This window comes from Suncus etruscus, chromosome 12, assembly GCF_024139225.1.
Source record: "Suncus etruscus isolate mSunEtr1 chromosome 12, mSunEtr1.pri.cur, whole genome shotgun sequence".
In the NCBI taxonomy this organism is placed as follows: domain Eukaryota; kingdom Metazoa; phylum Chordata; class Mammalia; order Eulipotyphla; family Soricidae; genus Suncus; species Suncus etruscus.
The window spans coordinates 33783710-33798087 of record NC_064859.1 but is presented as its reverse complement, the minus strand read 5'-3'; the positions used below and the strand labels follow the sequence as shown (position 1 = coordinate 33798087).

The 14378-nt window shown below is 39.2% G+C and overlaps 1 protein-coding gene across 2 annotated transcripts in view; it reads left to right on the top strand.

The window, feature by feature from the left end:
- The window catches only part of SANBR (SANT and BTB domain regulator of CSR), a 61596-nt gene that overhangs the window by 14573 nt on the left and 32645 nt on the right, over nt 1-14378 (top strand). For both annotated transcript variants that reach the window (XM_049784737.1, XM_049784736.1), the window contains 4 exons: nt 2607-2767; nt 10357-10443; nt 10699-10809; nt 13206-13329. In XM_049784737.1, coding sequence (XP_049640694.1) covers nt 2607-2767; nt 10357-10443; nt 10699-10809; nt 13206-13329 — 483 coding nt within the window. The remainder of the gene's footprint in view (nt 1-2606; nt 2768-10356; nt 10444-10698; nt 10810-13205; nt 13330-14378) is intronic.

The following is a 14378-nucleotide window of genomic DNA, read 5'->3' as shown; positions in this document are numbered from 1 at the left end:
AAAAAATCGCATTAAACATTTGCATACCCTGAGCAGTTCCGTTCAGGGTATGCAAATGTTTAATGCGATTTTTTGCGATTTTTTTTCTTACTAATGCGATTTTTTATTGTGAATATTCGGTAAGCAAAATTCCTTATGCGACCCTGCCTCACCCCGACTTTGCCTCCTGAGGCCCCCAGGTAAATTGAGTTTGAGACCCCCTGCTTTAAATAAACTAGTAGTTGTATTGAAAGTATTTTTTCCTACCAAGAAAGAATTAAGGCCACTATATATCATTTCTCGGGGAAATTTTAGTGGAAAGGCCACACCCAGTGATACTCAGAACTTACTCCTGACTCTGCTCAGGAATCACTTCTGACAGGGTTCAAGGGCCATAGGAGATTCCAGGGAATGAATCCAGCCAGGTTGGCTGCATGCAAAGCTGTACTATCTTTCTAGTTGCAATGCATCATTTCTGTATAATATGTATAGTATAGATAATTTATTCTTGTCGTTGCATTAGATGAAATTAAGTAGAATTAACTTTGTCCCAGAACGGTTTGAGGATGGGGATCTGCTAAGGATTGAACTCAGTGCCTCATACATATGAATACATACCCTCACATTCCCATTCCCTCAAAACAGATTTTTTTCTAAAAACAACTTAAATGAAAATTAATTGGACTATATTTGTTTTAATATTTAGCTTTCAGCATTTTTTTGTATTTATAGTTAATCTAATTAAGAACAAATATTCAGTTATTAAAAAGTAGTTAATGAAATACAAAGCATATCAGGATCTAGCATTAAATATTCTTGTTATCATTCATTCCAATATTTTCTGTTTCTCTGATTATATTAGAAATACATATTTACGGGGCCCGGAGAGATAGCACAGCGGTGTTTGCCTTGCAAGCAGCCAATCCAGGACCTAAGGTGGTTGGTTCGAATCCCGGTGTCCCATATGGTCCCCCGTGCCTGCCAGGAGCTATTTCTGAGCAGACAGCCAGGAGTAACCCCTGAGCAACACTGGGTGTGGCCCAAAAACCAAAAAAAAAAAAAAAAGAAAGAAAGAAATACATATTTACATTTAGCCTGAGGTAAAACTATAGGGCTAATATTCTTTTACTGTGCTAATATGATGTGAAATTATTTGATCTGTGGAAGATTTGGGCCACACTCAGCGATGGTTAGGGATTACAGCTGGCTTTGTACTAAGAATTCACTCCTGGTGGGCTCAGAGAAAAGATGATGAAGATTGATCCTAGGTTAGCCACATGCAAGACAAATGCCCTACATTTTGAAACTATCACTGCAGCCCCTATTTGATTTCCTTTTTTAATTCCTTGCTTTTCTTTTAGGCTTTAGGCCTTAGTCCCTTCCCATTCTTTTGCTGGTATTAATTACTTCAGGAAAAGAGTAACAAAAAATGTATATACAAGAAGTGTCTTTGTGAGTTTAAATTTGTGAAATCTAAACCGAGTGGATAATTTTTATGACATAAAACATAGTGAATAATAGGGAAGGAGAGGGGGGGAGGGAGGTAGGGAGGGAAGGAGAGAGAGAGAGAGAGAGAGAGAGAGAGAGAGAGAGAGAGAGAACAGTGTGTATGGCAAGTCTTACCTTGCAGTTGACTTGGTTTTGATCCCCAACACCCAATTGGGGATCTAAACCTGCCTGGAGTGATCCATGAGCACACAGCCAAAATTAATCCCTGAGCACAGCTGATGTGATAAAAAGGAAAAACAAAAAAATAAATAGAATCTTATGAAATAATACATAATTTTCCCCCAAAGTCTTTTAAAAATAAGTAACCTTCAGATTGGAGAGTGAGAAATAAACACAGCATAACTGCCATGACTAACATTTGGAGATTGTTTAATCATAGGAAGTCATATTCTGTACATTTGTGTTTGTGGATAAAGATTTATACCTTACACAAACATAAAAGTTCATGGTTTGGGGCCGGCGAAGTGGTGCTAGAGGTAAGGTGTCTGCCTTGCAAACGCTAACCAAGGAAGGACCACGGTTCGATCCCCCGGCGTCCCATATGGTCCCCCCAAGCCAGGGGCAATTTCCGAGCGCTTAGCCAGGAGTAACCCCTAAGCATCAAATGGGTGTGGCCCAAAAAAAAAAAAAAGAAAGTTCATGGTTTTTGATTAACATTTTAAATTCTAAGAAGGTTGAAAATGATTTTTCTATTTTATATGCAGATGTTTATATAATTTTGACCTGCTAGACTACCTTGGAGAGTATAGACTAACTAAAATAGACAAAATATAGTTGTAACTGATTATGAGTCAAATTTACAAATGGTTTTATTTTTTAAATGACTTATATAGGGGCCAGAGAGATAGCACAGCGATAGGGCAGTTGCCTTGCACACAGATGGACGGTGATTCAAATTCTGGCATCCCATATGGTTCCCTGAGCCTGCTAGTAGCGATTTCTGAGTGCAGAGTCAGAAGTAACTCCTGATCGCTGCCAGGTGTGATCCAAAAACCAAAAATAAATAAATAAATAAACAAATAAATAAATAAATAAATAAAAGTACTTAAATGACTTATCTAGAATCATTATTCATTTTCCTTTTTCAACATCCATTTTTTGTTTTTTTCTTTTTCTAGGTTGAGCAATGTATTCAGTATTGCCACCAAAATATGAATGCCATAGTAGCCACCCCATGCAACATGAATTGTATTAATGCAAATCTGCTTACACGTATAGCTGACTTGTTTACACACAATGAAATTGATGATTTAAAGGACAAGAAAGATAAGTTCAGGAGGTAATTTTAAATAAATTATTACTTTTAGATAAAATATTTTTCTTATAGAATATCTTGCTTTTGAATATATTGATATACGTCTACTTTAATTAAAACAAATTTACCAGAACTGACAGCTCTTTTCATAATATATGGAACATATTGTATTGAATCATGTTAAAATTATTAAGATAGATGTAGTATTATGGGAATAGTAGTATGAGATGAGTTTAACAATGGTCATATAATTTAGGAGCTGTTTAGGTCATATATGAAGAACAAAATTTATTCTAAGTATGAATTGAAGCAAGGAAGAATGGTTTAATCTCATTTGGCAGGGGAGAAGGGTGGAGGTTGGGCCATACCTAGCAGGTTTATTCCTGGCTCTGTGCTTAGGAATGACCCCTCGAGGTTCTCAGGGAACCAGATGTGGTACCAGAGATTTAAACCAGGGTCAGCTACATGCAAGACAAGTGCCATAAATCTTGTAAAATCTCCTGGGCCTAAAGAGACCAGGAGATTTGGGGGGACTCGAGACAAATAATATAAGGTTCAATCCCTAGCACCCTAGCAGTCAGGCTCCACCAGGAGAGATCACTGAGCTGAGCACTGAACACAGCTGTATTTGTCCCCTAAACAAAAAGAGTGGATATTTTTAAATAGAAAAAAATACCAGATTGTTTATATGCTGATCAGAAATATTCATTAGAGGGGCCGGAAAGGTGGAGCTAGAGGTAAGGTGTCTGCCTTGCAAGTGCTAGCGTAGGACAGACCACGGTTGGATCCCCCCAAGCCGGGGACGATTTCTGAGCGCTTAGCCAGGAGTAGCCCCTGAGTATCAAACGGGTGTGGCCAAAAAAAACAAAAAGAAAGAAAGAAAGAAAATATTCATTAGAGAGGGAGAATTAATAATGCATGGTATTATCTAAGAGTTTTATTTATTTATTTATTTGGTTTTTGGGTCACACCTGGCAGTGCTCAAGGGTTTCTCCTGGCTCTACACTTAGAAATTGCTCCTGGCAGGCTTTGGGGGCCATATGGGATTCGAACCACTGTCCTTCTGCATGCCAGGCAAACGCCTTACCTCCATTCTATCTCTCTGGCCCCAAGAGTTTGATTTTTTTTTTTTTTTTTGGTTTTTGGGCCACACCCAGCAATGCTCAGGGGTTACTCCTAGCTGTCTGCTCAGAAATAGCTCCTGGCAGGCACGGGGGACCATATGGGACACCGGGGATTTGAACCAACCACCTTTGGTCCTGGATCGGCTGCTTGCAAGGCAAATGCCGCTGTGCTATCTCTCCAGGCCCCAAGAGTTTGATTTTTAAATTAATATTTTTATTTAAATACCTTGATTGCAAATATGATTGTAGTTGGGTTTCAGTCATGTAAAGAACACACCCCTTTACCAGTGCAACATTCCCACCCCCGCCTGTACTCTAGATAGGCTTTCTTCTTCCCTCATTCATTCACATTGTTATGATAGTTCTCAATGTAATTATTTCTCTAAATGCACTCATCACTCTCTGTGGTGAGCTTCATGTCGTGAGCTGGATATTCCTGCCCTCCTCTCTTTTGTCTCTGAGAATATTACAAAAATGTCTTTTATTTTTATTAAAACCCATAGATGAGTGAGACTATTCTGCGTCTATCTCTCTCCCTCACTCAGCATATAGATTCCATGTACATCCATGTATAAGAAAATTTCATTACTTCATCTCTCCTGTCGCCTGCATAATATTCCATTGTGTATATGTACCACAGTTTCTTTAGCCATTCATCTGTTGAAGGGCATCTTGATTGTTTCCAGAGTTTGTCTATTATAAATAGCACTGCAAAGAATATAGGTGTGAGGAAGGGTTTTTGTACTGTTCCTAGGGTATATCCCTATGAGTGGTATAGTTGGATTGTATGGGAGCTCAATTTCCAGTTTTTGGAGGACTCTCTATATTGCTTTCCATAAAGGTTGGACTAGACGGCATTCCCTCCAGCAGTGAATAAGAGATTCTTTCTCCCCACATCCCTACCAGCACTGCTTGTTCTCATTCTTTGTGATGTGCACCAATCTCTGTGGCATGAGATGGTATCTCATAGTTCTTTTGATTTGCATCTCCCTGATGATTAGTGATGTCGAGCATTTTTTCATGTGCCTTTTGGACATTAGACACTTCTTTGACAAAGTGTCTATCTCTTCACCCCATTTTTTGATGGGATTTGATTTTTTTTTTCTTGTAAAGTTGTGTCAGTGCCTTGTATATTTTGGATATTAGCCCCTTGTCTGATGGGTATTGGGTGAATAGTTTCTCCCACTCAGTTGGTGGAAGAGTTTGATTCTTAAGGAGAATGAGACAGGAATTATTCAAAAGCTAATCCTTGCAAACATGATTGAGACCCTTACTCCATATGTGGTCTAGATAACAACAGGCATGACTGGAAGGAAATAGCAACAGTTTGTTCATATAACTAGATTTAATCACATATATAAAAGACATAAGGGTAGTTACTATGCATAGTTATGTATTTGACTTTTATTTATTACTTAGTTCTGTGTCTGACATTGTTTTGGAGTCACATCTGGTGGTGCTTAGGGCTTACTAAGCCCTAAGGGATCACTCCTGCTAGGGCTCAGGAAACCAAATGGGATACCAGGAATCAAACCTGACCATGTGCAAAGCAAGCACCCTATCTTTTATCTATCATTACAGGTCCTGTGTCTGATATTCTTTAGAAACTCTTTCAAGTGATAATACAGTGGATAGGGCATTTGCCCTGCTTGCCTGGATTTACCCCAACACCTCTCTGGACAGTCCCCTGAGCCCCACCAGGAATGATCCCTGAGTGCAGAAACAAGGAATAAGCCCTGAGAACTGTCAGGTTTGCCCCCCCCAAAAAAAAAATTAAAGCTCCCTTAAACTTGGAGATAGCTCAGAAAGCTATGTACATGTTTTGCTTGAGACAGGCCTGGGTTCAATTCTAAGAATTCTAGATAAAAGACCTCTAGAAAGAAAACTACAAAACAAAACAAAACAAAAAAAAAAACTACAAAACACTGCTTTAAGAAATAAAAAAGGACACAGGTCCGGAGAGATAGCACAATGGCGTTTGCCTTGCAAGCAGCCAATCCAGGACCTAAAGTGGTTGGTTCGAATTCCGGTGTCCCATATGGTCCCCCATTCCTGCCAGGAGCTATTTCTGAGCAGACGGCCAGGAGTAACCCCTGAGCACCGCTGGGTGTGGCCCAAAAACCAAAAAAAAAAAAAAAAAAAAGAAAGAAAGAAATAAAAGAGGACACAAAGAAACAAAAGTATACCTCCTGCTCATAGATTGGAAAGATTAACATTTTAAAATGGGAGTGCTTCCCCAAAGTACTGTACAAAGTTAATCCAATCTCTAAGGATAATCATTTTATTTTTCAAAGAAATAGATCAAATACTCCTGTGATTCAAATGGAACAAAAACCTCCATGAATAGCTAAAGTAATCTTTGGGAAAAAGAAGTTGAGAGGCATCATTTTCACCGATTTTAAATTGTACTACAAAGCAGTAGCCATTAATAAACAGCATGGAATTGGACTAAAGACAGACTCTCACATCACTGGAATAGATTTTGGGGGGGGGTTTGGGCCACACCCAGTGACACTCAGGGGTTACTTTTGGCTTTACACTCAGAAATCACCCCTGGCTTGGGGGACCATCTGGAATGCCAGGGGATCCAACCACAGTCCATCCTAGGCTAGTGCATGCAAGGCAGACGCCTTATACCCTGCACTACCACTCCAGCCCCTGGAACAGAGTTTGATATTTTGAAACTGACCTTAAGATATATCTTTAGTGGGGCCGGGCGGTGGCGCTGGAGGTAAGGTGCCTGCCTTACCTGCGCTAGCCTAGGAGACGGACCGCGGTTCGATCCCCCGGCGTCCCATATGGTCCCCCAAGCCAGGAGCAACTTCTGAGCGCATAGCCAGGAGTAACCCCTGAGCGTTACCGGGTGTGGCCCAAAAACCAAAAAAAAAAAAAAAAAGATATATCTTTAGTTAATTTTTTAATAAAGGCAAGAAATACAAAGTGGAACAAAGAAAGCTTCAACAAGTGGTATTAAGAAAACTGGTCACCTACCTGCAAAAAAGTAAACTCAGAATTCTCTTTAATGCCATGCACAAAAGTCAAATTGAAATGAAATGGATTAAAGACCTTGATATCAGACCTGAAACCATAAAGTACATAGGGGAATATATAGACAGAACACTCCATGCCACTGAAACTAAAGACATCTTAAAGGATGGAACAACACTGGCCAAGCAGTGGAAGCAAAGATAAACAAAATGAGATTACTAAACTAAACTAAAAAGCTACTCCTCTGGGGCTGGAGAGAGAGCACAGTGGTTGGGCGTTTGCCTTGCACAAGGCCAACACAGGACGAACCCTGGTTCAAATCCCGGCATCCCATATGGTTCCCTGTGCCTGTCAAGAGCAATTTCTGAGCACAGAGCCAGAAGTAACCCCTGAGTGCCGCTGGGTAGAGACTAGCACACATCACAAAGAACAACCAGGGCTGGTGCAGATGTAGGGAGAAAGGGACTCTAATGTACTGCTAGTAGAAATTTCGATTAGTCTAAAAATCACCCTATGCACTATATCTCCAACCCCAGATGAACAAGTCTGAATCAGGGTTGCACATGAAATAATCCAGACCAGGCTGAGGATGAAACACGGATAGTCTGGCCGTCTTCTACTTAGTATCTCCATCAAGCTGCCTGCCAGAACTGTTTTTATTGAATACAGGGACTACCCCCAGGTGGGACAGCTATCCTGAGCCTATCCCACTCAGGTTTACATATAAGACAATCTTTGTTTTGGCTGAAATCAAGTTGTGAATAAACAGATACAAAGAAACCAGGGATGATCTTTGTTTTAGGTAAAATAAAGTGTAACCTAACAAAGTAGACTAGCTTTTTTGGAAAACAATATGGATATTTCTCAAAAATTAGAAATTGAGCTTCATTACGACCCAGGAATGCCACCCCCTAGGAATATACCCTAGGAATTTACCCTAGTAGTCCAAAACACAATGCAAAAAAGCTCTCTCCATTCCTGTGTTTATTGCAGCACTATTCACAATAGCCAAAATCTGGAAACAACCCAAGTGTCTAAAAACAGATAAGTGGATAAAGAAACTTATACATCTACACACAATGGAATACTATGTAGATGTTAAGAAAAATGAAATTATGAAATTTGCTTATATGATGATTTATATGGAGAATATTATGCTGAGTGAAATGAGTCCGAGAGAAAGGAATAAATATAGAATAATCACACTCATTTGTGGGATATAAAAAAAAACAATAGTATGATAATAATAATATCTATAGAAAATAGGGTCAGGAGGACCAGCGTATGATAGGAATTGTGCCACAAATAGCAGGGGAGTGCACTTAGGACAAAGAAGGAACCGCTGCGATAATGATAGTTGGAAATGATCACTCTAAAGAAGAACTGGTTGCTGATCAGAGATAAATTTATAGTCATGATACCCTGTCAGTAGCGATATTGCAAACCATAGTGTCTAAAAGGGGGAAAAAAAGAGGAAAATAAATATCTTCCACAGAGGCAGGCAGGGGATAAGGCAGGGATAGATTGGGAGGGAAACTTGGGACAATGGTAGCAGAAAATGTACACTGGTAAAAGAATGTTGTATATTGGGGCCGGAGAGGTGGCGCTAGAGGTAAGGTGTCTGCCTTGCAAGTGCTACTGTAGGACGGACTGCGGTTCAATCCCCCGGTGTCCCATATGGTCCCCCCAAGCCAGGAGTGATTTCTGAGCGCATAATCAGGAGTAACCCCTGAGCATCAAACGGGTGTGGCCCAAAAACCAAAAAAAAAAAAAAAAAAGAATGTTGTATATTGTGTGATTGAAACTCAATTATGAACATCTTTGTAACTGAAAAAAATATATTATGAACAACATTGTGTTTAAATAAAGTAATTTTTAATAATCTAATATATATTTTTTTCTAAAATGTATTTTTAAAATGTCTTCCCAAAAACAATAGATGGATTCACTAGTGATTTCTTTCAAACCTTTAAAGAGGACCTACTTAAGTCCTTTTCAGGAGCTCTTTAGAAAAGTGAAGAAAGAGGGCTAGAGCGATAGTGCAGCAGTAGGGCATTTGCCTTTCACGTGGCTGATCCAGGGTAGACCTCGGTTCAATCCCCAGTTACCCATGTGGTTCCCCAAGCCAGGAGCAATTTTTTTTTTTTTTTTTGGTTTTTGGGTCACACCTGGTGGTGCTCAGGGGTTACTTCTAGCTCTGCGCTTATGTCACTCCTGGCAGGCTCAGGGGATCATATGGGATGCTGAGATTTGAACCAGGGTCTGTCCTGTGTTGGCCCCGTGCAAAGCAAACACCCTACCACTGTGCTATCGGTTCAGCCCCCTAGGAATGATTTCTCAGTGCATAGCCAGAAGTAACCCCTGAATATCACTGCGTATGGCCCAAAAACAAAAACAAAGGAAAGAAAAGTGAAAAAATAGGAACATTCCCAAATAGTTTCTATGAAGCAAACATCATCTTAATAACAAAAGCAGAAAAGCAGAGAAGCACCATCATAAAAGAGAATTACTGTATTTTCCGGCATATAAGATGACTGGGCGTATAAGACGACCCCCTAATTTTGCAGTTAAAACATAGGTTTAGGCCTATATTCGCTGTATCAGACAGAACATTCCTGTGCTGCAACTGTATGTACCACAGTGAGCCAATCACAACAAGCAAAGGTTCAAAGGTTCTACTGTCATAGACTTCCTCTCTGACTCTGGCCAATCTGAGCAGGCTTTTGACAGTGTAGATTCGGGTCCAGAACATTGTCTAATTTGCATGCATCAAAAGCCTGCTTGGATTGGCTGAGTTAGAGAGGCGAGAGGCAGTCTGAGCAGCCGTGCAGTGATTGGTGCCAGATCAAGTTGGAAAATTCATTTTGTGGCAATATTCAGACAATTTTTGTTTAGCGGCATATTGAAACGTTTTTCGGGATATACTCCACATATAAGATGACCCCCAATTTTCGGTTGACTTTTTTTTTGTTTCAAAAGTTGTCTTATTCACCAGAAAATACGGTAAATAAAAACAACATTGCCATATCATCTCACACCACGGAGGCTGGCGCACAAAGAACAAGAACTAGTGCTGGCAAGGATGCAGGGGAAACTCGTTCACTGCTGGTAAGAATGTAGACTGGTCGGTCTTTTTGGAAAACAATAAGGACATTTCTCAAAAACCTAGAAATTGAACTTTGATTCAATCCAATAATGCCTCTCCTGGGAATACAGGTCCAAAAAACAGACCCAGATTTGATCCCCAGCATACTGTATGACCCCTGAGTGATAACAGGAATAATCTCTGAGTGCAGAGCAAGGAGTAACCCTTGAGCATTTGGGGGTGTGTCCAAAACATAAGAAAAAAAGAAAAAAAATGTAAGTTTTGTTACCAAGAACACTATTAACATTATAAATGGATAAAGACATGTGCAGATAGGTCAGTATTATGGTCTCTGTTGTGTACCTTTAGTAGAGTGAATATAGAAACTTAATTTATTGTTCATTTATTTTTAATAGCAAACTTTTTTGTAAGAAGATTGAAAGACTTTTTGATCCAGACTATGTGAATCCAGATTCTCGGAACAGTGCAGCAACATTATACAGGTTTGGTGATGTATTTTTTTTCTCTGCTATATAATGCCATTATATTCTTGTTTGTTTGGTTGGTTGGTTTTGGGCCACACTTGGTGGCACTCAGTAATTACTCCTGGCAGGCTCATGAAACTTATGGAATGCCAGGGATTGAATTCAGCCAGCTGTGTGCAAATGCCTTACCTGTTGTGCTATAATTCCAATTCCCTGTATTCTTTATTTTACTCTATTTTTTTTCTCTTGGATGTTTCTGTATCTTTGTTTTAGATGCTGTATCTGCAAGAAACTTTTAACAAAAGAAACAGAAAAAAAAATTTCTTGCGTTCCTGGAAAATTTAATGTGGATCGACATGGAAGTATTATCTATATTCACATAAGGTATAATGAAAATAAAATACATAAAAGGCTTTTCTTATTTCTATGTCCTCCTACAAATTGAGAAAAAAAAATTGTGGGTCCCAGGGGCCAAGCAGTCTCAGGAGCATTGAATGGAAATAAAAAATGGTCAGATCTAAATATCCAAACTAAAGTTAAAGACAATAGAATCAAGAGACCCAAACTATAACAATCTAAACATAAAATGGACCTGCTACACTGGTAGACCAGGGGACTAAAAGTGGAGGTCTGGGATGCATGCTGGGAACTATGGTGGAGGGAGGTCAACGCTGGTGGTGGGAATGGCCCAATTCACTGTCACTATATACCTAGAATACAGCTGTGAAAGATTTGTAATTCACATTGGTTTCAATAAAAAATTAAAAAAAAAAAAGCTTTTTTATCAGCTCAGCATGGTAATACAGTGGGTAGGGTAACTGCCTTGCATATGACCAACATGTATTTGATTTCTTGCATCCCATATGGCCCCTGAGCCTATAGGAGTAAGCCCTAGCACCACCAGGTGTGGTGGCTCAAAAACAAAAACATAAACAAAAAAGTGTTTTTTGTGAATGAATTATAATTACATACTATACTATATTTATATTATGTACTATCTTAGTACATAGAACAATATAGAATGTATATAGTATACCATATAATTAAGATATTTCTATACTGTTTATAAATATATACATATTGGTATTATATATAATATATAAGTTAAATTATATGTTTAATTATATAATTGATGGGTATATAATGTATTATATGATTATATTATTAATATATAATGAATATTTAATATTATATTATTGTATAATATATTATATACTCTGCTTATTTATAAATATATTTATACATATTTATATAATAACAAATTATATCTCATACTATTCTTTTTTGGGTTTGTTTTTGTTTTTGGGCCACACCTGGTGACGTTCAGAGGTTACTCTTGGCTATGCACTCAGAAATCGCCTCTGGCTTGAGGGACCATATGGGACACTGGGGGAATGGAACCATGGCCTGTCCTAGGTTTGCACATGCAAGGCAAACGTCCTACTGCTTGTGCCACCACTCCAGCCCCACATAGCTCATACTTTTTTTTTTTTTTTTTTTTGGTTTTTGAGTCATACTCAGCAGTGCTCAGGGGTTACTCCTGGCTCTAGGCTCAGAAATCACTCCTGGCAGGCTCAGGGGACTATATGGGATGCTGGGATTCGAGCCACCATCCTTCTGCTTGCAAAGTAAACACCCTACCTCCATACTATCTCTCTGGCCTCAGCTCATACTATTCTTATGAGAACTAGGATAACATCTTTCTGCATGTAATTCCACTTTGTTTCCCCCCCCCCCTGCATTTTGCATTATTAGGGGTTGCACATTTGATTAGGTCACACATTTTTGTGATGTTTGCACATACACACTTGGTTGGCATGCATGAGCAATTATACGTGTATGGCACATGGGATCACCAGGACAGTACCTTGGTGGTTGTTTTCAGCATGTTAGGGAATTAAATACATGATCTTACTTCTGCAAGGTGAGTGCTATATGTTTTTGCCACATTCTCAGGCTCCTCAACAATGACTTACAAAGTTAGTATTTTCATAACAAAGTTTTGGAGCTTTCAGATGTCTCAGTGATAGAAAGCATCTTACACATAAGGATACAACCAAGAGCTCAGTTCCCAGAGCTCTCAGCCACTCTGCCTCCTGGGAGCCCCTCAAACTGTAGCAGTTGCGAGCAGTGACCAGAGCTCAGTGTTTATGTTACCCACCAGTCACTACAACAGTAAAAACAAAGTGAAGGAGAAAATAGAATTATATTCTCGTATTTAAAAACACGTTAGTAGAAGTTATTTGATGGGCCCGGAGATATAGCACAGCGGTGTTTGCCTTGCAAGCAGCCGATCCAGGACCAAAGGTGATTGGTTCGAATCCCGGTGTCCCATATGGTCCCCCGTGCCTGCCAGGAGCTATTTCTGAGCAGACAGCCAGGAGTAATCCCTGAGCACCGCCGGGTGTGACCCAAAAACCAAAACAAAAAAAAAAAAGAAGTTATTTGATATCTTGAGAGATATTCTGGTAAGTGCCAGTAAAATGGTTCTTTTTACTAGCAAATGATTAGAACTCACAGCTCAGACAGTCATCTTGCATGCCTGTTGGAGGCATGTTCTTGGAAATGAGCCACACATTTCAAAATATTTGCTTAAAGATTGTTAGGTGGGAGATAATTGGCAGGAGATGGAGCACTGGTGAAGAAATTGGATGGCTGAAATCCAATTGTGAATAATTTTTCAATTTCAGGATAACTGAATATATATTTTTAATTTTATTTAAAATAATAAATATTTCTGGATTGAAAAGTAATAAAACAATAGAGGTTCTTTTCTCCAGAGATAAGAATTGGGATGTTCATGAATATTTGAATACTCTTTTTGAAGAATTAAAATCTTGGAGAGATGTATATTGGCGCTTGTGGGGAATAGTCAACTGGCTGACTTGTTCAAGATGTAATCAGGTAAGTGTATTTATATTCTGCTCTGCAAACATTGAAATTAGCTCTTTGATATATTTTATAATTAGTATGTTTGGGTATGTATTGACAATATTTGACATCCTTTTTATTTTGGGGCTCTATCCAATGATGTTTAGGGATTACTCCTGGCTGTTACTCCTCCTAGCAGTGCTCAAAGGACCATATGGGATACTGGGATATACTGGGTAGGGCAAGCACCCTACCAACTAAGGCATCCTTTTTACAGGAACTAGGGTCAAAGCAGAGATTGGGCTACTAAACATCTAGCTCTAATTACATCACCATGTTGGTTTTTCCTTTCTTATTTTTGTTACTAAAATAATGAGTGCTTTGATGAAAAATTTAAAACCCAGGGGCCGGAGCAATAGCTCAGTGGTAGGGAGTTTGCGGCTGATCCAGGATGGACCTGGTTTTATCCCCGGTGTCCCATTTGGCCCCCCAGCCAGGAGTGATTTCTGAGCAAATCGCCAAAAGTAACTCCTGAACATCACTGGTATGGCCAAAAACAAAAACAGAAACAAACAAAAACCAGCATGCTTTACATGTTGCAATCCAGGGGCCAGAGTGATAGCTCAGCCATAGGGCGTTTGCCTTGCATGTGGCCGTCCTGGGAAAGACTCAGGTTCAATTCCCGGCACTTCCATATTGTCCCCTGAGCCTGCCAGGAACAATTTCCGAGCACAGAGCCAGGAGTAACCCCTGAGTGCCACTGGGGGTGGCCTAAAAACAAAACAAACAAACAAAAAAACCCTGTTCCAATTCATCCTTAAAGTGGGAAATACAAAATCTTTATTGAATATAAATTATTTCAGCCATTGTTTTTTTCTGTTATCTTACAACTTTTTAGAAATTCAGAAGTACTTTTGCAGATGATGTAATCTCTGAAGATGATGTAATCCAAAATACAGCTGTATACATTGTATATTCCAAAATACACAATGAACTGTTCATTTTTTTAAGTCTATAATAAAAGCACACTGAAGCTTGCTATTTGAGTCAAATTTCTACTCCTCAGTTATACCCCCTCTAAA